At 41.3% G+C, this 22626-nt stretch overlaps 2 protein-coding genes across 7 annotated transcripts in view; both read right to left on the bottom strand.

The window, feature by feature from the left end:
• The window catches only part of LOC140659560 (peroxidasin homolog), a 52847-nt gene extending 41025 nt beyond the window's left edge, over window positions 1-11822 (bottom strand). The window contains exons 1-2 of one of the 3 annotated variants that reach the window (XM_072879344.1): window positions 11691-11822; window positions 5233-5340 (exon numbers count right to left, since the gene is read on the bottom strand). In XM_072879344.1, the coding sequence (XP_072735445.1) occupies window positions 5233-5285 (53 nt within the window). In that variant the 5' untranslated portion in view covers window positions 5286-5340; window positions 11691-11822. Of the gene's footprint in view, window positions 1-5232; window positions 5515-5680; window positions 5725-11690 lie in introns of those variants that run through there. The other 2 variants (XM_072879343.1, XM_072879342.1) reach the window with 2 other exon arrangements.
• PCMTD2 (protein-L-isoaspartate (D-aspartate) O-methyltransferase domain containing 2) lies at window positions 8128-22360 on the bottom strand. Of its 4 annotated transcripts, XM_072879348.1 has the most exons (8): window positions 22222-22360; window positions 20920-21400; window positions 18751-19085; window positions 17305-17407; window positions 15347-15518; window positions 14265-14388; window positions 12383-12702; window positions 8128-11846 (listed from the first exon to the last, which is right to left on the bottom strand). In XM_072879348.1, exons 3-8 carry the CDS (start codon window positions 19055-19057, stop codon window positions 11844-11846), a joined length of 1029 nt encoding a protein of 342 aa, XP_072735449.1. In that variant the 5' UTR covers window positions 19058-19085; window positions 20920-21400; window positions 22222-22360; the 3' UTR covers window positions 8128-11843. The 4 variants fall into 4 exon arrangements, with proteins under 4 accessions (XP_072735449.1, XP_072735446.1, XP_072735447.1 ...); XM_072879345.1 differs by having other exon boundaries at window positions 8128-12702; XM_072879346.1 differs by lacking the exon at window positions 20920-21400 and having other exon boundaries at window positions 8128-12702; window positions 22222-22346.
• Window positions 22361-22626: the final 266 nt, after the last annotated feature.

The raw sequence follows: 22626 nt of genomic DNA, 5'->3' as shown, positions 1-22626 counted from the left end.
CAAGATCATACAATCATGGATGAAACACTGAAGAGCAAGCAGATGCAGAGAGCCCCATGCTGCAGAACAGGCTGTTGTTCTCTGTTGTACTGCCACACTGTTTACATTTTGAAGTTTTAGGGATGGGCACACTAGATTTTAATTAAGAAATTACCACAGGCATTCCTGGAACCAGCTTTTTAAGATTTCAGCTCCCACAAACAGGGGTCAGATTTTCAAAAGGGCTCCCTCTGCTTCAGCTGGGGCAAGATAGTAAATTCAGCAGTCAACGTACCCAGCTGTTTTGATCCCACCTTTTCTGTGCACGTAAGCTGGCGTGAACACTGCACTTCACAGCCTGGCCCTGAAGGCAGTGCCAGGGCAGGAGGGGTCTGCTGGTGCTTCATCCCTGGTGGAATCATTTCGTCACCTGCCACAGAGCATCCCTTTAGCTCTTGCCAGTAAGGGCAGGAACAAGGAATATCTCCAAAGCATAGTTTTGGCCCTGGACACATATTAAAGTAGGGAGATTACACAGCAAACTGTTAACCCCATCAATCTTAGATAATTTGAGCTATTATGTATCATCAACTGGTATGGAGATTAGGCTCTGATCCTAATCAAACCAGCTAAGTCTATTCTTGGGCATTCATCTCAGCAAGGAGCAGGACTCTCTTAACCTAATGCATATTTCCTTTGTAGCATCTATTCAAGATATTGCCCACACCAAATGAAGACACCTTTCTCTCCTGCTGAACTGTGTTCTGACCCTGACCTGGAGGGAGTAAAAGAAAATTTCAGAGCGTAAAGATAGATATCTCTTTTTCATGGAGCCCAAGAAGCAGTAGCACCACCATGCCAGCGTAAATGAACTGCTGGGGAATTCTTTAATATCAAGTCTCGTGTAGCATAGGTGTCAGCTTTTTTCTTTTTTAAGAGCACGACCATTTAAGTCTTTACCCAGAATACACACACATTCTTCCACCAAAAAATACTGACTTCTCCTTAAAAAGCACAGGAAAAAATGCTGGTATACCTATAGGGAGAAGGATGTGGTGAGGCCAATGAAAATGCAAATACTCAAGTGGGAACCAGATGAAGAAGCACTGTGAAGTTCAGTGAAGGCAGGATTTCTAAACACTTAAGGTAGCTACAATCGCAAGAGTTAGGATGCTTTCATCAAAAGGTGCTGGAATGTTTCTAGAAGGAAAATATGCTTTAAATACCTTCCCTCCCCATTTTCCTTCCGATGAAGGGACTTCTATAAACAGAACATACAGAAGACTTTGGTCATGTCTAGAAGTTTTAATGAGGATTAAATACTACAGCAAAAGAAGTCAGAAAGAGATCACACCTGGCACGTTCAGAATGCGTGGGTGTGCGTTTAATGGCTGCATATAAGACTATCACACGCAGAGGAAATGAGTAATCCATTCTTTAACCCAAAGCGCACGACAGAGACCACAAAGGGAGCAGCATTTCCAAGAACTCATTTGCTCAGTAAACCTTTCCCCAACAAATGTATAAAGTTTCTTCTCAAAACTATGCTCCTTAAGATAGACTAAGAGAGCTACACCCTGTCCCTTCCCTACTGCAGTGCAACGACCTGTGGGAGGAAGAAAGGAACCGAGTGGCCACCAAACAAGCAGCAAAACGACGAAGGGAAACAAAACTTGTCAAGCTGGCCGTGCTTACACTGCCCAATTAGCAACCAGGTCTGTGAACAACTGGGTCACCTTCAGTTCATGCCAGCGATGCGTTCAGATCCCAGATACTGCGCCTTTGCTTGTGCCCTCAGCTATGTTTCTCTAGAAGTACTCATTCATTATGTGCTATGCATAATGCAGAAAGGAGAATAACCCATGGATAATTGGATTGCAATCCCATTAGCTGCCAGCCAGAGGGGAACTTCTTTCCATGGATTCCTTCTACTCGTGCCCACACGTTTCAAAGTTTATTGTTTTAAATGTCACACTGTAGAACAAATGACTTAGAAGGTTAAAGACCTATTGAAATTTTCTGAGTGTATGTTTCACAGCTGTTCCCTTCTTTGGGCTGCTGGTGAAAAGAACTGCTTGAATCCCAGCGGTAACCAGCAGATCACATCTGGATAATCATGTTCCAGTTGAACAGACAGCAGCCAAAATACGTTTGCAGTTATACACCATGAATTTTTACAGCTTACTTATCTGTACACGTGTAGCCATTCCTGCCATCCTTTTCTCTGCTCAGGATAAAACGAACAGACTTCATTACCAAAGATAAAGAGCCTATTGCTAAAACCAGACATTGGGCCAGATCCTCAGCTGCACCCAGCTGGGATTGGGAAGGGAGGAGGGAAATGGCGACCAAAGAGGAGCCAGTAACAGCTCATCAATCCTGGAACTGGTTCCATGCCAATCCCAGCATCGCTCAGAGAAGGCTATGGGCTGCTCTAAGTTACGCCAGCTGGCTACAGCCCCGAGGGGGCCATCTGCCAACAAGGCTTGTTGAAGCACAGCGTGTGCCGGCTAGAAGACTTCCCCACTCTTCAAGGATTGTTAGAGAGAGGGTGGCACGGAGTCACGGGGGTCAGAAAGTCCCAAACTCCCAACTTCAAAGCAAACGCCATCTGGAAACTGCAGCTGTTCTGCAAGGGAACCGAGCTGGAGCCTGGGATCAGTGTTTGTATCTGCAGTCACAGACTTGGTCCTATTCATACCAAAGGGCAAATGTGGAAAATATCACAATCCCACATTTTCTACTCAGAATACCTCCACAATCAAGACTATTCTTGCCATAATTCTAAATGTTCACTCTGACACAACGGTCCTCCCAGGAGAAAGATTAACATACCAAAAAGCTGGAGCAGTCAGGGGCTTGGTTAAGAAGCATTCTTTGATCTTTCACAATTAAAAAAAGTTCAATTATTCAAATGCTATTTATAACAGATACGATGGGATGCTGGCTGGCAAATGCATTTACATACATTAGATCTTCAAGATAGCCAGAAAGTCAGGATTTTTACTTGCCACAAACCATACAAAGGCACACGATCTGCCAACAGAGAACACTTACCAGGCTCATGTGTCTTTATATCTACGGGGATCTCTGCTCATCACTATGGGTTTTGCTTATGATAATACAGACAGAATTAAAAGAGAATGAACCAGATAAATCTCCTTAAAAACTACTGGTCTATAAAGACCATCATCTCATTTTGGACTATTACTACTTTTATATCTCACACCTATACCATTCAGTGAATGTTTAAAAACCCAGTTTCCCATTCAAGGCTGTGGCTATTATGTTAAACTAAATAAACCAGCTTTCCAAATGGTTAAGCAGGCAAAACACGGGCCATTTACAAGCAGCGTACATGCAAACTAGTTAGAGCAGAGGAAAGGCAATTAGGGTGACTGCATACACTGCACCGCAAAATCTGGTCACCTTTCTAGATTCAGTTTTACAGACAACTCAATGCCACCTACATTACAGCAGGATACCACCTGGAATTTTACTAAAGCTGCAAGGACAAGCCATGGACCAGAGTTATGTTTTGCCCCATGCAGCAAAGTGAAGTGTGCTATTGCCAGACAGCATTTAGAAATCCACCATTCCAGTACTGAAAAAAAGTTGGTGACCACAGTAAATTTCCCTCCCTCTGCACTCAAAGAATCTCTACAGGAAACACACTCAGGCTATCCAGTGTGACAGTAAATGCTGCCTCATTTTGGAAAGAGAACAGAAATTAAGCTTTACTGAGCTCAGAAATACGTCAGTTTAGCCAACAAAACAAACTTTTCCCCCAATAAAATCTATGTTTAAATAAAGAGAGACAAACTATTTTGCTAAAATCAAATAGCATAAGGGTATTTAAAATATTTTAAAATTTCAAGATGCAGACAAATCTATAAGGGGGGAAAAAAAAAAAGTTTTGTGACGATTTAGAGAGTCAGACTCTGCAAGCTGCTGTAGAGCAGATAACCACTACCCAGACAGTTTGCAACAAGCCATACATTACTGACCAGTTCCACACTGTAGAATAACCACTCCATCTCTAGCCTAGAGAGAGAGCAAGTCCTGATTCTGACCTGCCCCATGTCAGGGTGACTCCCAAGTAGCCCAGCTGCAATCAGTTTTCCCAACAACATCGCTTTGGCAGCTGTAGCAAGTGTAGACATTTTCCTGTGTGCCACTAATGCTAGAACCTCTGGGGTTTCCATCCACCAAAGCAGATCTGGATGGCAGCAACTAAAATGCCAGCATCCTGCCCACATCATGTTCCTTAGGCTGCCAGCAGAGAAAATGCCTTAGCGGTATTAGTGAGACGTTTACAGGAGAAATGCTAGTATAGATGTTCTGGCTGAGATCAAATTTGGTTTGTTACAGGCACAGGGAAAGGCTTCTCAAACTAGTCTTGAAGAAGTTTTACAATTGGCAGCAGTTTATGGAGGATAAGCAGAAAGATAAATTTTTGACAAATCTTTCCTACTATTTACAAAAAAAGTCTTCCAAACCAAGAGATCAGCTAAGAATAGCACAAAGGGAAGTATTTTGTCACTGCATCTTAAAGCCACCTTTAAGTTTAGGATTAACTACTTCAGAACCACAGGGAAGTGCTCTTCTGGCTCTATCAGAAAGAGCTGTCTAGAAGTCTCCAAGCGTTACATGTCCTTTTTCTCCACCTCTTCTGTTCGAATGGACTCAGCCAGCAGCTCCCTCCCCAACAGGTACTTTATTTCTCAAGGATCCGTGAATTGCCACAATTTTTGCTTTCCAAATAAGCCTTAAGTTTGGTTTGTATAGTTCAGATAGAAACTGGAAAACCAGTACTTAAAGTTTAGGAAAGGAATAGGGTTGTATTTATTAGAAAAGTGTCTTTTTCCAGTAGAGACAAAAGCCTGAACTGATGTATTTCCTCTGCCTCCCCTACACCCATATACAAAGCCTTCTCAAAGGTAAACTGTGTACTTTTCTATAAGCTCAGTTTAACATTTGTGACCTTTGATTCTCCAAAACTGTCTTCTAGTGATGGCCCTGACATTATTCTTATTAAACTTTTCAGTTCTCTCGATTATCCTGTTCACAATTAACTGATGCTAAAAGAAGCAGTTTCTGTTTCATGCTTTAAAAGCATGAAACAGTTTGTGATGCAGACAATTCTGCAGAAAAAAAAGGAGGATAAAAAGCATGCCTTTGGCCTTGGCTTTTTCTTTCTTCTTTCTAAAGACCAAGCAGGTAAGAAGGCAGTAAAATGAAATGGTTACTCACAGTACGTTTGTCTGGGGTGGGATATCGGGGATGGTTTCCAACATCAGATGCATGCATCTTACTGTAGTCCTGAAGCACAGGCAGCGACTAGGACAGGAGCAGGAGAAACTAGGCAAGAGGAGAAAACACAAAAAGCCTCGAAGAGCTGAAGATTTGATCAGCATGGTGTTTGCTGGAGTGTATTTGCCTCAATTCTGAACTGCAGGGAGCTGACAAAAAAAAAAGTTTCCCAGCCCTGAGGTCCAGGAGGAGGGGACTCATCAGCATGTGTTTGCAATTAAATTAAGGCAGTTTGACAGTCCAACCGCCCATCCTCTCTGCCATTATGTACATCGTTGAAGATCAGACTGTTCCCACCCCTCTTTAATTGTGGTGCTGAAATAGAAACTCTTAATTTTGATTTATTTTTGCCTTGTTTCTTATTTTGAACAGCCAGTTAACTCCTCACCTTCTCCTCAGGCATTTATCTGAAAGCATGCAGAATGCACCTCTGTGGACAATGACCAAAAAATGACCCTGTGCCTCAGGGCTGAGCTAGGACCCAGATGGCCCAGGGTCAAGTTTTTTATATCAAAATTTTTGCCTTGGCACACTCTGCAAACTAAGGATAGCATCTTATCTAACAGCCTGTCAAATGTTTCAGGCAGTAAGACTTTTAGGATAGAGGCTGTCTCTTATTACATGTAGTTATAACATCCAGCAAAAAATTTGTCTCCAGCTATTGATGGGAGCATGGAATGCTACAGATAAGCAATTTTAAAGGGGAGATCACTAACAGAGATAAGTAACTTGCAAATAGAGACCAAAAAACCCTGATTGTATGCATTCAGTAAAGTTTCTTATGCAGACTAAAAGCTGATTCATTTCAAAGACCTTTTAGCTAGTATAATTTCTTTCTACAAGGATGTCATTTGGAAAAATGTCAGGATTCTGGAGAAATTAAAGGCAATTGAGGGGTGAAGAGGGAAAGAAACAATGAAATCAACTGAGTTTGAACTAGAGGAAATGCAGACCTCAGTTTGTTTCTCCCATTGAATGATAAAATTAAGATGCAAAAGGGAGGACTTGTTTCCAGTCAAATTAATCACCTTTTACTGTTACAAAGAAGCTTGGAGTGAAAACAGCTTGTCTTTAGGTTTTAAGTTATTACTACACAAGATCCTAAATGTGTGGGTTTAGCATGAGTGTGAGGCATTAACACTCATTAGGATATAGAGGTACGTGAGGAATTCCAAACATGGCACCATTCCACATTACCTGGAAGATCAAACAAAAGCTTCCCATCAACCTGCGAGTCCGCTTTATACTGTAAACTACAATATAATTAACGTGACAAAACAGTACTTAACAAGAGTGACATTTAAACCTCCCTGGTTCTCTTCTCTTCTCCCTTCAGATTCTTTGTCACTTGAGTATTTGGGGAGAGAGTGTTGGATTTTGGGGGTTTCACTTAAAAATTTCACGTCATAGATGGTAAGAGCTGTATTTTTTTTTCCAGCTATAAAAAGGCATTACAATGCAGGTTTTCTGCATCTAGTCCTCAGGCAATCTGCTGTTTGTTTGCCCTGACATCACTTTGAAACCTAAGCAAGTTCTTCGAACTCCTCCCCGCTCCCCCCGCGGACCCGACTCATGGTTTTGAGCAGGGTGTCCTCTAGTGGCCACCCAACCCTGTCTTACAAAAACAGGTTGTAAAAGGCTAAATTATCTGCTCCAGCCTTTATATAACAATTGGCAGCTGAGAGTAGATTGTTCCAGGTGAATGACAGCTTTTAATTCCAATTTGAGAAGGTAAGTGCATTAGAAGTCCATCCTTCATGTGCATCAGAAGAGACAATGCAGGTTATGTCAAAGTCTTCAAGACTTAAGTCATATGTTCTTCCAGCCTGATCACTCGCCGTATCATCTCTTTCCAAAACACACTGAACTCTGTTAGGACAGAGTAACACAGCTACTTAGGAGCTGCTCTGTAAAGAAGCATTTCTAGGAAAACAAACAAAAATGCTCTCTTCAAACCATGCTTCAGTATTTAGGAAAGTCATCAACATCTTCCCTGGTACATCTGGCCACTTCACAAATACAAGGCTTTTGCCTTCTGCCTCTGATTACATCTTGGTGCATAAACTCTGAGCTCTAAACCAACCATCTGCAAAAAAAATCCCTTCCAGGTTTATTTATCTTGCTAACAGGAGACCTAGGTTAGGCATCAGTCGTGTTTCTGTCCATCCTGTCTTTGGAATCTTATTTCAGCGCCTGGCTGTGCAGTGGGTGGCAGCTTCTGGAAGGATCAATGGGTATTTGCTTACCACTTTGTAGGAATGGGGTCTTTAGCCCAGTCAGCAGATTTAACAGTGGCCATACCACAAGCAATAATTTGAGTGCAAAAAGGCAAGTTCTGCAAGCTATACATTTACTTAGAAGTAGATCTTCACTTGAACTTGAAACATACCTCTTCTACCTTGTTATCTCCCCTTCATGACAAATGGGATGCGAGATGTTATGAAACGCTAGCAATCACAGTTCCCTTGTTCTTGCATTAATTTATCTTATTTTCCATCAACATGACAAATTGTTTTAAAAGGAGTGTGCAGCTCTGAACAAGAACCAAAAGTTAACTCCTAAGCAACAGGAATGAAAGTTAACGCTTGTGTCCCATGCTTAAGCATTTCCAGCCTCTGCTAGACAGACTTTTTTTTACACCAGTAGAATGCAAGGAAGTTTGGTTTTGTTTTTCCAGGTGTGTGGGCATCATCCCCTCCCCTTTTTTGTTTTATTTTTAACTATCACTTCTGCCCCAGTTTAAAGATTTCATTGGAGTAGGTCCCCTGAAGAGCTCATCACTACTTCCCAGGGAACTGTGATGTTGTACATTTTACTATGAAGTGAACATAAACATTATCTGACAGATTTAATTTACTTGATACCATTTGTATGACACATCCATAGCTTTCCAAAGCAGAAAAGGATTTTTTTTCAGCAAGCATCACGTGAAGGAAAACATTAACACTGAACTAGTCTCATGTTATAGTTGGTAAAAAGACATCTATCATACACACAGATGACAGGAAGAAACACAGACTGCAGGTAATTATCCTGTGGAATAAAAGGTTAACACACACATTTAATTAGCAACAGCTGTATTTGCTATTATGATCAGTTTCCTATTACAGCTGAAGCCAAAATATTATTCTCAATACTAGTGAAATGGAAGCCTTGAACACCAGCTCTTACAAATCTGCATTAATTAAGCACTGAAACAGACCACAGGAGACAAGAGGGGAGCTGCAGTTCCGAATGCATTAAACAAGCTCCTGACATGTTTGGTTTAGGCAATTCCTTGAAGTACAAAAATGGACTAAATAACCTTTTGATATCTGTTGTCTACAGGTCTAACAGCCAAGGAAGTGAACTCACTCTAACCGTTCTGAGATATTAAATCTAGATCAGTGCCGTGTGTGCTAATTCCAAAATAGATCTTGCACAACTCCATTACATAAAGGTTTAGAAATCATCAGCTGGGCAGGTTGCTTTTGAGAGATTATATTCTGAGGAGTTAATCTAAAACTATGCACCTGCGCCATATTATTAAGTGCTTTTTCTAGTGTTCTAGTGTCTTAACCTTCAATTATGGAAATAAGTACTTATCTACAAAGTATTCTAATCACAACATGATACAAAGCCATGTTAAGAAGGCTAAAAAGTCTTTACTGAATTTATTGATACAGAAACACTTATTAATAAAGTTTAAATTGCGTAACACTTTTGCATGCCTCAGGCCAATTTGACTCTAGTTTCTACACAGATTTTTTCAACTTACACACTAACAATTAAAGCAGCTTGAAGTTCATTTCTTTTTGCAAATTTACTGCAGTATCGAAACCTAAAAGGAGTCACATACAATTAAAGACTACTTAGAACACAAAAGGAAACAGTCAAAGCAGGCAAAATCCTTAGACAGCTTACAGAGTATACAAAAACAGTTATGCTACAATTACTCTATTAGAAATGCATACAAAACTACAGTGCAAGTGCTTGTGCACAGGGAAAACGTATTTACAGTCCCCCTTCATTTACAGGCTATAAGCAATACTATTTCACAATTATATTACACATAAAATTTCTACTATGCGTTTGTTTGGATCTGTGGTTTTTTGGACAAGGGAACAATTTGACAACCTAGAACATAAATTTCCTGTATATATCTTTATTTATTCAACCTTATCCAGGAAAAATAGCAGTATTTTATGCATCTTATAGAAAGCTACAAAAATCTAGCAAATGTAATAAAAAAGGCAAATCTGGTGAAAAATCTGACAAAAATATCTTTTACAGCTGGGGGTGGGATGAGGGCAAAATCAAACAGGGATAAATGAAAGATAATTCTCCCTCAACTGGTCAGCTTTAACAGAATCTCAGCAAAGTTTACTAATACTAACCTGAAGTTTAATCTCATTTTTAAAGCAACTTCTTTTAAAGAAGTTTTATAATTAACAAACCGAAGGATGACCTAGTAGCCAAAGTAAGAGGCACCCTGTACTATGTAGGGGTATGGAAATTGTGCCACAATACAGAAAGGCACATATCTGCTATGACAGCTATTAAGCAGAAATGCCTAAAAAAATACAGAGGTGATAGCCTTTAGGGAAGCACAGAGAAATATTACACGAAGATTCTATTAAGCCTCCATTTACCGCAACATTCAGGATTTTCATTTGTAGAAAGAAATTCATTGTAGTTGCCAGAATTACAAGATGGGCACGTGTATGTTTACAGGAAACCATCAGCTCAGTGGCCACAGAACTGCCCCATTTAAAATAAAGAAATAAAAATCTGAGGGAGCAAGATAGCTTGGGGTACTATTTAGACCAGAAGTGGAGACTTAGGAAACCAGAGGCAAAACACAGCCTATGACTGTGTTATGTGCCAGCAGCCACATGACACCGTATTACCAGATAATATTCTCAAAGATATACAAAAAGCCTATTAAGCAAGGAAGAATTCTCCACCTCGGGCTTAGACGTACAAGAGTTATCCGTTTATTTCCAAAGCCGCACAGAACTTTGAAACACTACTTATCATTAAGAAAGTTGTGCAACTCAGTACCATTAATCATAGAATGGTTTGGGTTGGAAGGGACCTTAAAGCTCATCTAGTCCAACCTCCTCCCACGGGCAGGGACACCTTCCACTCGACCAGGCTGCTCAAAGCCCCATCCAACCTGGCCTTGAACACTACCAGGGATGGGGCATCCACAAATTCACCGGGCAACTTGTTCCAGTGCCTCACCACCCTCACAGTGAAGAATTTCTTCCTTGTATCTAATTGAGATCTACCCTCTTTCAGTTTAAAGCCATTACCCCTATCACTACATGCCCTTGTAAAAAGTCACTCTCCAGCTTTCTTGAAGGCCCCTTCAGGTACTGGAAGGCTGCTATAAGGTCTCCCCAGAGCCTTCTCTTCTCTGAAAACCCAGCGTATTTTTGGCAAGACAGTCTTAATCCATTCCTCCTCAGAAAATGAGGAGAAAGTGTAAAAAAAAAAAAAGATATCGAAGTGATACCAACTTAAGTGCTTCTGATGGGGCAATGCCTTAACATAGCTTCATTACCTACTAGGAGAGGATTTTTCACTCCCCCCAGCTTTAGGAGTATTCCACATGAATACAAGCTCAAGGGTTTCTTTCCAGCCTTTACCAGTCTGGGTCGATTTTTCAAACAGGCTGAACCAAGTAAACTTCCCCTTCTAAACAATGATATCTCCTTCCATCACCATTACAGGAAGACTTGGGAATAAAAATTAGAGTTCACATCCACAGAACTGCAGAGTGTAAAGACCTTCTATACGAGCCTGTTAAAACATCTACTTAATTGTTGCACGAATAAAATAACCTACCAAGTTGATCAACTTCATTCCACCTACCGTACGTGGACCGTGCGTACACAAGTTGTATTCTAGCCACCTTGCTACAGCAGGGGCACACACACACGAATACCTAAGAACTGCATCAATTTGGCTTTCTAGGCTGTTTTCAGGTTCTACATACCCTCCACAAAACTACATTTGGCTGAATTACCGGGACACAAGCCACTCCGCTCAGGCTCGTGCTCTCCACTTCACTCTGTTCAGCCCAGCAGACGTAAGTTCTCACACAACAGCAAAATCTGCAGATTCTGCTTTCACAGTCAGTTTTCACAAACTCACCGCTGCGCATCTCCTCTCTACCCTCTTCCCCATTCAGAATTACTCTGTAAACATTTCCAGAGATGACAGTCACAACCCTGACTACCCTAGCATCCTGTCAAAGCTAATCAGCTTTGCAACTCTTCACTTGCCTCCATTGCTTAAAAAAAAAAACAACAAAAACCACAAAAAACCCCAACTTTGCATCTCTATTAGACTAATTCACTAGAACAGGTGTTTCCCATTAAGAAAACCAATATTCTGTAAAACATATTTACCTTTTACTGAAAAATTATGTATCGTTTATAAGCAAAACTGAGACCAACCAAAGGGGAGCTGATGCTTTCCTTCTCATTCAAAACTTGGATGCCACAAGGCCAGATGCCAAAAATTCTTTCCTTTCATGTCTGTAGAAGTTGTGCTTTTTCAGATTACTGGAAGAAACAAGATTTGCCAGGTCAGTTTTTACTAATAATCTCCATCCTCCATTAAACACACACCACAGTGAACACATGGCAGGTTTAGTGGGAGAGAGCACAGACAGCAAAGGTCTTTGGGGAACTGCTTAAGAATATTTAAAAACTGCAATTCGGTAGAGCAGCCATGAGATTTTTAGAATATCTCTGTGCAGTTAGTTTCAGGGAATTAAATCCTCCTTTCCATAAGCAGCTGAGCATTTCACCAACTTGCTTCCTAAGGAATCCCTGCTGTAGGATAAATCTATAGCACACAACTGAGAAGAAAAAACTTAAAAAAGCTATAATGTTTAAGTATACAGCAGCCACATTCCCCAGCTAGCCTACTGCCTTGGGTGGTCATACTAGCAGGCAAGCAAGTGGTATACATTTGTCAAGCCCTAAGTAGTACTTTATTTTCTGCCTACTTCCCACTTTCTAGAAGAAGGAAATTACTTTTCCCTGTAATAAAGCAGGTAATACTTCAAGGGATCAGGCAAAGGCAGACTCAAGACCTTTTCTCTCAAAAAGTTTACAGGGGGATCTGGCTTTAGTTCAGAGGGTTTAGTTTCTTCCTCTTCTCGTCTCTCATCCTCGATATCCTCACTGTTGTTGTTATCATCTGATGGGTTGGAGATACGACTAGCGAAGACCTCTTTGTCCAAGAAAACAATAGTTTCCATGCGACGGCGACGCACACGTCTTCGCTTAAATCTTGGGGGGTTCTTCAGCCCATTTCCATTTTTGCTCATTGTTTCTTGATGTATAATTTTTTTAATGGTTCCTCGAATGGCTATGCGAGCCAGATCCTGGAGGCTGCGAACAGCCACTGGGGCTAAAACAAAATGAAAACCATGAACAGATATGGAGAAACTTCCCTCAAGAGTATTCATAGGAAAAGTTGTATTTGCTCAAATTAAATCAGGCCACTTGAATTCCCTGCTGTGATTACAAAAACAGCTCTATTCAACTCCTGTCAACTCGGATAAACTGTATTGTAACTTTCCAAACAAAATTTAATTATGCATTTCTCTCATTAACTGAGGAAAAAGAATGGGATGAAAGAAGAGTTTCATATTTTGATGTCAAGTCCTCACGATTATTTTAAGACACACACGTCTTAAAGATTATAAGAATGCAGACTTAGTGACTGAAACTGTGACTGTTTAATAACTTAGAAAAAGATATTTTCCTACCGTAGATAACTAGACCTGAAGTCTACTTAACTATTCCATAAAATGATTTTTCTATTGTGAAGTTACTTCAGCTTTGCCAAGTTCTTCACTTATAAAACATGAGTACTATTTATGCTCTTCAAAAACTGCTTCAGACTTAGTGGGTGAAGACTGGCTGGAAACCATTTGGTAAAAGTAATTACAGAAGCATACAATAAGTTATTGTATTAAAATACCTCCCACATTAATGGTTTGGAAGACCGTTCTGTCTTCTGCACTTATTTGCTGCCAGCCCGTAAGTGCACAACTTAACTCATGCAGCATAAAGAAAAAAAAAGTATTTATGCACACACATCCATGTGCTAAAACAAATTAAAACTGAAACAAACAAAAAACCCTGTCTTCTGCTGACAAGTAAGCATTCCTGTGACCTGAATGAAGGAACTGGGGGGGGGGACGGGGACACACACACATGTAATATATATGCAGGTCTCACTACAAAGCCACCATACAAAGTATGCTGAAATATGCATTTAGTGGACTTTATAGCACTGTATGGACTGCTTACTGAGCTGCTTTTTGTCATGCAAAGACACCTTTCCAGAATAAGAACAAAGCCTGACTAATCTCTTTATGGAAGTATCTCTGTCTTCATGTGTTCTTAAGAGGCCTCTCTACACTGAAGTCTTAATCTAAAGATTGAGGCCACTGCGTACGACCTGCATTTCAAACAGCTAACCAAAAGTTGCACAACTTCTATCCCTCAAGCGTTCCAGGTTCAGGATAATTCTGAATTGCTGGGCGGTGAAAGCCTTTGAGTAAATACAAGGTTTGTTCACAGGTACTGCTTGTGTATTTTCCATCACCATGGCACAGTGCCTGAGAACCATGATAGTATGCAATTCAGGATTGAAACAGATGTCTGCATATGCAAAAACAACGACCAAACATTCCACAAAGATTAGGTAGAATTTCACAAGAAATCATTTGTATTTAGAATCTATTTTATGCAATTCTGATTCTTGCACCAGGCCTCCACAGATATCCTCAAAGATAGACTGGGATCCAACACAAGACTTAGACAACTGTTCCAAGGAGGCAGCAGTTGGAGTAATTTTCCTTGAAAGGATTCATAGGGACATTACGTCTAAGGAAGCAAGGTACAGCTTATAGCCAAATAGCAGAAGAAACCTCCCCCATACTCAAGAATGTCTGTACTCACGCAAGTGAACAAGCCTTGATTTTCCTGAATCTGCGTGGTTAGGCTGAATCAAAGGAGCAAAAGAAACAGCAAGAATCTTCTTGGTCTCCCAGGCAGAAGGACCAGTACGAGTTATCTTAGTCAACTAAACCAAAACAAGGAGATTATTGTCCATTGTGTGAACTACAGTAAGATTTTTGGACAAAAACCAAAAACTTTTCTGCCTGGACAAGTGATTTAAGTACTAGAAGCTACAACAGTAAAAGTTAGGTAACAAGGAGAAACACTGGGGTTTTTCTGAGAAAATTCAGAACTCCTTACAGGATTAGCCCCAAGTAACTTCATCTGTTGCAACACAGTATGGGCACTGGCAGTTTGGGTCACCTTGCTTTCCCAGTTCTTCCTCAATTCTGAACCAGGGTAGCTATGTCTGACCACTGAGAAAACACGTCAGTCACCCATGAACATTCACTCTTGAAGGAAGTCTGCAGATCACTGGATTTCTGTTACAGCTCAAATCTCTTGCACTAACTCATTGCATAGCATCTCGCTGGGAAGAAACTCTGCACTCTGCTCATCTCAACCGCCCTGAGGTAAAAGGTCAGATACCTGCACCTCAGCCATACAAGTCCATTAAAACAACACACCTTTACACCAAAAAGATAATCTGAATTACAATCTTGAGTTCACACACAGGGCAGTTACCCACTTTTTACTAAAAAGAATCCATTAACACTTGTAAATAGGGACAACTTGCACGCTCTTTCATAAGCCAGTTAGGGTGTAAAATTTTGTATTTTACCACAAGTACAACACTAGATTATACAACTGCAACAAAGCCTTGCTGACATTTTTCTGCAGCATGAAGGTAAATTTGCAATTAACAACAAAAGATCAAATATGTGAAAGACTGGTAGAACTATGAATTTTATAAATATTATGAAGAGTGCAGAGTTCTGTTTCCCCTCATAGTAAACACTGGTGCACTTAATGCTTTCTCCAATCTACTGCAAGAAGGGCAAACTACAGGAAGAGCTATTGACTAAACTGAGATCAGAATTAAGAATAACTGAAAGAGAAACGTGAGTAGAAAGGCACTCAACCTTCTCTTCTAGAGGCATGACAAGAATTCCCCCAACTTTCAACAGGTTCTTCATGTAGTCTTCATGTTCCTTCTGTACTCCAGCACCACAGTAAACACGGTCATACTGAGTACAGTCCGGAGAAATCTCTAAACAATTGCCGGTAACAAAAGATGGCTCACAAAATTCAAATCTGAAAATGAAGAAGATGTGTATCATACAAGAATATTAGAATTTATGAAATGAATGATTTTCATGATTCTGAAAAAATGAAACAATGAAAAATACTTGGGGAAAAAAAAAAAACCAAACCAGTTTCACAGGATCTCTGCTCTGAAGCCTGTATATTCTAGACATTATCGGAACAGACCACAGCTAGAAGTCTCAAAACCACAGAACAATGAGGTGAGAATTCATATATGAAAATCTCCAAAGGATAAGGATGCATAGTTTCATACCCGAGTTGCATATAACTCTTCAGAACGAGCTATTTTTAGTCACCTGATGCTGACTCAGTTATAATACACAAATATAAATATTAGACCTGCAATTCCAAATGTTAAAGTCTTTTAAAGGACTGCACCAGGGTTTTTTTGGCATTTTCAAAAGTTTTTAAATGGTTTTCAGATGTTGTGGGGAACTATATCCTGATGCTTCAGAAATATGCTTTGCTGATGCCAATGGTAGTTTTGCCATTAGCTTCAAAAGAACTGTGATTTCATCCTTCATAAAAAGAATTTTTGCCTTTAGCATTTCTGATTCAGTTTAGAAGAAAAATGATTCTGTGATGCTTCTGGTTTTCTTACATGCTCCAAATCTACATAAGCTTTAAGGCCCACATTTAAGGGCTGATTTTGATCGAAGTTGTATAACATATCCATTCTTCTACTGGTATCTTGAGAGGCAGCTCAATATAGCACCTATTTATTCCTAAACACTTCCTGAGGCTTTCTGCTTTTGCAAAGAGAGCTAGACATTCAGAGCAGCCAGCTAACAGTTCCTGCACACGGTGTTCTAACAGCATAACCCAGCAGCCATGTCTCTCAGCAATGCCAATTTTCCAGTCATGTTGATTTCTGAATTCAGCTCACTTTTGCTCTATAGCTATGTTTGTCTGGAGAGAGGAAAAAAAAAAGTCTTCCTTAAAACACCTATTCAAACAATAGCAATGTGACTCTGAAAAAAAACCCAGTTATCTATGTGCAAGTACCTTTCACGCTGAAAACTTTTGGTCTGCTGCCAATATCAAGAAAATACAGCCCTCTCATCAGCAGCTTTCTAGTACAGCACCAACAGCACAAGGCTGAGTAGTTTAAATTCTAGCATGTAATGGCTTTAATTTTCTTCCTCCCACGAGAGGAGAACTATCAAGCATCCAGAGATGCTTTACTTCCGTGTTTGAACAAACTGTGAGACAGATCCAAAAATATGACAGCTCCAACTTTTATTGCTGAGGTTACTATTGGCAATGGTTATCTTGCTGGAAAGTTGTTACTTGTGACAGCAGCAGAATGGAGGTTCTAAAGAAGAACATAAATCAAATCCCAAGCAGTTTTAGTACCAACTTAATCATCGTAAAACTACCTTCATATTTTAAAACACCATTTTTCTTCTTCTTGGATAAAACATACTAGGCCGCCACAGAAATCAGTTCTTATTCTTCTGATAACCATGCATGCTCTCAGATTACAAGCATAACTATTACTGTTATTTGCAAGTTTCAAGTTGTTACCTGCAAGCACATTTTAAAATAAGTAACCTTTGTCAACTTCCCCTAAGCTCTGCAACAGCAGCACTGCTATTAAAAACACTGCAAAAATTTCTGAAACTCCCCCACGATACACATCAGCTTAGAAGGTCACACACTGCAGCTCAGCAAGCCTAAGGAGCCAGAATCCTCAGATTACCCTGAATCCAGAGCTGCCATGACTAAAGCCAAATGCACAAAATGAATCCAAACGGGCATTCCGCATTCTTACTTGTCAAAGCTGTCACTTGTTTTAATGAAGAAGTCCAATTTCTGCTTCGCATATTCGATCACATCGGAATGAAGCTCCACACCGTGGTTAACACCAAAAGGACCTGCAAATTTAGAACACTAGGATAATGGTAACAGGCAACAACACAAAATCCAGCAGGATTGAATACTGTTGTGGTTACTTCCTGTAACAGATTGCTCCTTGAGCGTCAGACAGTCAGTGCTTGTGTAGGGTCAGCTATCTTAGTACTACAATGGGAATTGCAACCCTATACCTGCCATTTCTGGCAGCAAATGAGGATGTTTTGCACAATTGATTTTGAATCATTTGCTCTTAACTATGCAGGAAATTCCTCTGTAGGAGGGAAACACTGATACTCAAGAAATACTATTGCTGTAAAACTGACCAGCTCGAAAAAATTCCAAAGCAGAACAATAGCCTGCATGTTTTAATAAATCCCTCAGAAAAATCTTTATGTTATTTTTACAACCCCTTGCTGACATGCTAAAAATCTCCTCAAAAGAATCAGGAACAGTCATCACACATTGTACCTCCATTAACAGCAACAATAAATTGGAAAAGAAAGAAGCTGTTCAGCACTCACACTTTTTATTCAGAACTGACTTGGTAACTTTTCCAAAAATTCAAAAGCATTCAAAAGCCCTGGAGTTACACGTTGGCATCCCAGGTAATCTCGACAAACCTAGCAGAAAACCGCAAATGTGATTCCATGAAAAGCCACGGGAGATGGGAGTGAGGCTCTATCCTGACAACAAACACTTCAGCAGTTAAAATTATTGACACGCCCACAAAAGGAAAATACATACCCTATAGTCATTTGCTATCTATCCTGGCAGCTGGAAGAAGCACAATTGTCAACTGAAATACTTTAGGGCAAATTGCAATTGTATAACTGCACTTTGATGCTTTGATTTGTGCCTATCGTAGATGTGGTCACAAAGTCAGTTCTGATGCACTAACTGCTTTGCAGAGACTGTTCCCACCTGTATGTTAGTAAGAGTCAAAATTGGATCTCAAACACGTTTCAGTCTAGACAGGACAGTGTAAAAACAAACAAGGCACAGAGCAGATACGGTCACAGGTTTCTGCAGACATGCTCAATCCTAGTTTAAACATGGCACTCCTGTTCCCGAGCTGGGTTCTTGCTTAAGGGGCAACAAACCCAGGCCTGCAGGAATCTGCTACAGCCACCTGTGGAATTACATCGTTGCCTGTTCTGAACTGCCACAGAAATCTGGACCCCATCCAGTTCTAGAGAGAAGGCTGCAAGAATCCTGATAAATTAGCCAGTTGGATTAATGCATTCTTTATTTTCCTAGCTATTTTTTAGTTTCATTACTTGAGGAATGCTTCATTCCCAATTTCAAAACTTTTTTTTTTTTTTAATCTCACATAAACAGTTAACATGATCAAAAAGGTATTTACCCAAGATGAGTCCAACCATAGAACTCAGATAACCAGTGCCACTGCCAAGGTTCAAAAATGACAGCCCTGGTTGCAGATCCAAAGCTTCCATCACCTCAGAGTAAATGCACGGTGCTGAGAGATGAATATTTCCATGCTTCCACGCCAAGTCCTTGTAGGCATTGTCTTTGAACTCTTCCAGATAGTAATCTGCTCGATCAATGGCTCGGAACGCCTGTTCTACCAGTTCTGTCCGGATGTATTGTGCCTCCTTCAGGTTATCAATTAATTCATCATTATCTTCTCCTGCACTCACTGCACCTCCCATCTTCAACAGTTTTCTATAAGCACTAAAACTAAAAGAATAATAAAGGAAGGTGAGGTATAAGAGCATGCACTTGAACACCACATTATGCTGCTGTATATGAAGTACTTGGAGAGATCTTTAGGTACTTGAAGGAAAACAAGCAGCAGAAAAACACTACCACCACCCGCCAATCAAACAATAAAAAACAAAATGCAGCAGATCTGGCATGTAGTACCTGACACTAGCAGGGAAAAAATCACAATAGACAATTTAAACGTGTAATGCCTGTCTTCAAACACTACCAACATTTTACTAGCATGTCAGCTTTTTCACTGAATCCTTTTATATAAAGGATTATTCTAGCTCCTATGCTTGTAGGTCATTTTTCATTGCAAATCCAACCAACAGTGCAAGCCTGACTTGCCTGTCAGAATTCTTGCCACACATAGACTTTCTATCTCCAATAGTATCAGGGGGAAATTAAGAGACTAAGACACAGGCAGCAGGAACCAGAAAAATCTCAAATTACATTTTCTTTGAACATGCATCAGGATGCTGATTTCACAGAGGCTAAAAAAACTCTGACCTAGAGTACAAGCTTACTTACTTTAGCAAACGTAGTTTCACACAGCTCATCTTTAGAGCCTGAGCTGCCATCATCAGTAAAACACTTAACAATACAGACAGCAACTGCAGAGAGAATTTCCACTGAAGCCTGGGGAATTTCTTAGGTCCTCTTAAGTCCTAGATGAGCTAACCCCCAACAGGGAAACTCTTCAGTGACACAGATCTATGAATTACAAACACTTCTGACTTCACCAGCATGATCATCTCCAGCAACCTATTCAGGTTTGTTGGTGTGGGGGGAAAGAAAAGCAAGCACCTTCGTTGACTGTGCATTACACTAAGCATGGCTATACGCTTCATGTAGTAAAAATATCTATATGTTTTAAAGAAATCGGTATAGGGGGAGAAGAACATAGAAGAACTTACCACTCAAAATTAATTTAGCTTTTCTTCCCTACCCATATCTTAAAAAAAAAAAAATCATTTTCAGAAAACACAACTTTTTTTAAAAATGCATTTATTTATAATGCCTTTTTCTGCTCACAATAATAACCACAGAAGCAGCTTTAGAGTTCATTCCTGGGATCAGAAGATCTGCCTACAGCTAAATTGTTGGGGTTTATTTGTTACTTTCAGCAAGAGCAAATTATACACTTTCATTTTCAGAGGAAACAAAGGAAAGCTACAGGAGTCTAAGGAAATTTCACAGTTACTCAAATAACATACCATTTGGATTACCTGTAGAGACACACAAAATAGGATATACTTAGGCAGGGAACTCGAGCCAGTTTTTAATACATTCATGTCTCAAACACATCAATCCAGTTTCACACCATTAATAAAACTTAAAAAAATGCGACCCCTCTCCTTTCTACAGTTACTCCTTCATTTTCTCTACAAAAAATGATTGTGTTTTATTACTTCACAGTGGAAACACATCAAGTTGAAAGCTTAGGTGGGTTCATCAGCCAATTTGATTCTTTTTTTCTCCTCTTACATACACATCAACTCGTTGCATTGGCACATATAGGGTTGCTATATCTTTGGTCAGCATGCTTTACACAACATCCTGCATTAACATATTCCCTTTCCTGAGGGTGTTGATCCCCTTGACTTTCTTTTGTATATTTTGTTCTTAGGCTTGCTTCTTTCTTCCACTTAAGCTCCTTTTGGTATTAAAAATCTACATTTTTAGATTTAAAAGTATGAATAAAAAGTTGTGGCTTTAACAGTCTTCCACTTTGGATCCCCAACAAATTATTTCTGATGCATGCAAGCCCCACTGGGACAACTGGCTCAACCTGGTTTTAGCTCACCTTTATGATCAACAGGTGTTCTTCCATGTTGTAGAACATGAAAGACATTTTTCTAACAAGATCAAGGAATCTCCAAGTTGTGACAGGTGTCAGTTACTTCTGAAATTATTACTTTTACTGGACACAAGCTTACTTCCAATAAAACTTCTGCATGTTTTATATGCAGAACATAGAACTCTGACATTTAAATTCCTCTTCGGATAATTCCACATCTTTGTTTAACCTTGTTTCCCTTCTCCTATTGGAAGTGGGAACCAAGACTATAAGTAGGACTTATTTTTAACAAACTTTTTAAAACAAGATCCTCTCCCTCCACAATTAGCACAGTTGCACTTTTCACGCTTCTAGGTAAAGCACTGATTTCCACAAATCTTAGCAGGGACAAAGTCCACATGCAAAAATTATGATCACAACACAGGTATCAAACCAAGCAGCCTTTTAGTGTTGAAACATCCCTTCAATTGCACGTTGCCATCTTCCCCTTTAAGAAAAACAAAACAGAAAAACAAAAAAACAAGTGTGACATGAGAAGCTGCATTCAGACACCTGAAACAAAACACTGAAATTACAGCAATTTCTTCCAAGGCAAACGCCAGCAGATGCACAGGGGAAGACTCAAAACAATGCTCAAGGCACAAAAATGCAATCCTTCACCCCAATGCATTTCCAGGGTAATCCCTGCTCTGACATAATACGCTCCAGAAGGAATAACAAAGGTGAGGATGTTTAACGACAAAAAAAAAAGTTACAATTGGCACAGCTTTCAATCCGACCCCTTCTAACCCTCTCAAACAACAAATTAAAAAGCCCCACGCCGTATAGCTCAATCACTACCTGCGTTATCAGGCTGCTGCCGAGGAAAGTGACGGAGATGAGAGAGCGGGAGGGAGGTCTAGGAAAGCCTGATATTGATTCCCTCCGCCCCCGGCGCTTTAATTGCAGCCGGGTGGCCCCGGTCTCCACACAGCATCACTGCCTCCAGCCATGCCCAGAGCCCCGGGGCGGCCCTGTGGGAGCCCAGGCCGCCCTGACGGGGAGGCAGCGTTGGGGCGGGGGAAAAGCCACGAAAAGGGCCATGCCCCCACCGCGGGGCACCCCCGGCAGGAGCCCCAGTGCCGGAGGAAGGCCGCAGGGCAGGGCTGAGGGGGGCAGCGGCCTGAGGAGGCGGCGCGGCTCCGGCCCGGGCTGAGGTGAAAGGAGGTGGGGAAGCGGGGGGGGAGGCTGCAGCGGCCCGGTGAGGTCGGGTCAAGCCGGCACCGGCCGCACCTCAGCGGACAGGGTCTCCTCGCCCCCCGGCCGTACCTGAGCGGCGGGTCGGGTCGGCGCGGCCCAGCCCGATGCGGCCCGCTCCCCTCCCGGGCCCGGCGGCACGGCCGTCCCGCCGCGCTCCGGAGCTGTAAACACTGCCCAGCTGAGCGCCGGCCGCGCCACTGCGCACGCGCGGCGTGCACCACCGCCGCGGGGAGGGGGGGCGGGGAGCAGACCACTGCGGTCCGGCGGGGGGCGCTGTCTGGACTGTACCATGCAGGCCGGACGCGGGGGAGAAGACTGTACCACTGCGGGGCGCGGGGCAGCGCTGGTTCCCTGAGGGGAGAGCCGGCAGCGCCGGGCCCGTCCCAGGGCGGGGGCGGCCGAGGGGCTCCGGTCTCCATCGCTGTGTGAGCTCGGCCTTCCCTGGTGGCACTGAATACTGACTGGCCTAGGTAT

This window comes from Ciconia boyciana, chromosome 14 (genome assembly GCF_034638445.1).
Source record: "Ciconia boyciana chromosome 14, ASM3463844v1, whole genome shotgun sequence".
Classification (NCBI taxonomy): domain Eukaryota; kingdom Metazoa; phylum Chordata; class Aves; order Ciconiiformes; family Ciconiidae; genus Ciconia; species Ciconia boyciana.
The sequence above is the reverse complement of the archived record's forward strand: the minus strand, read 5'-3'. Positions and strand labels throughout refer to the sequence as shown.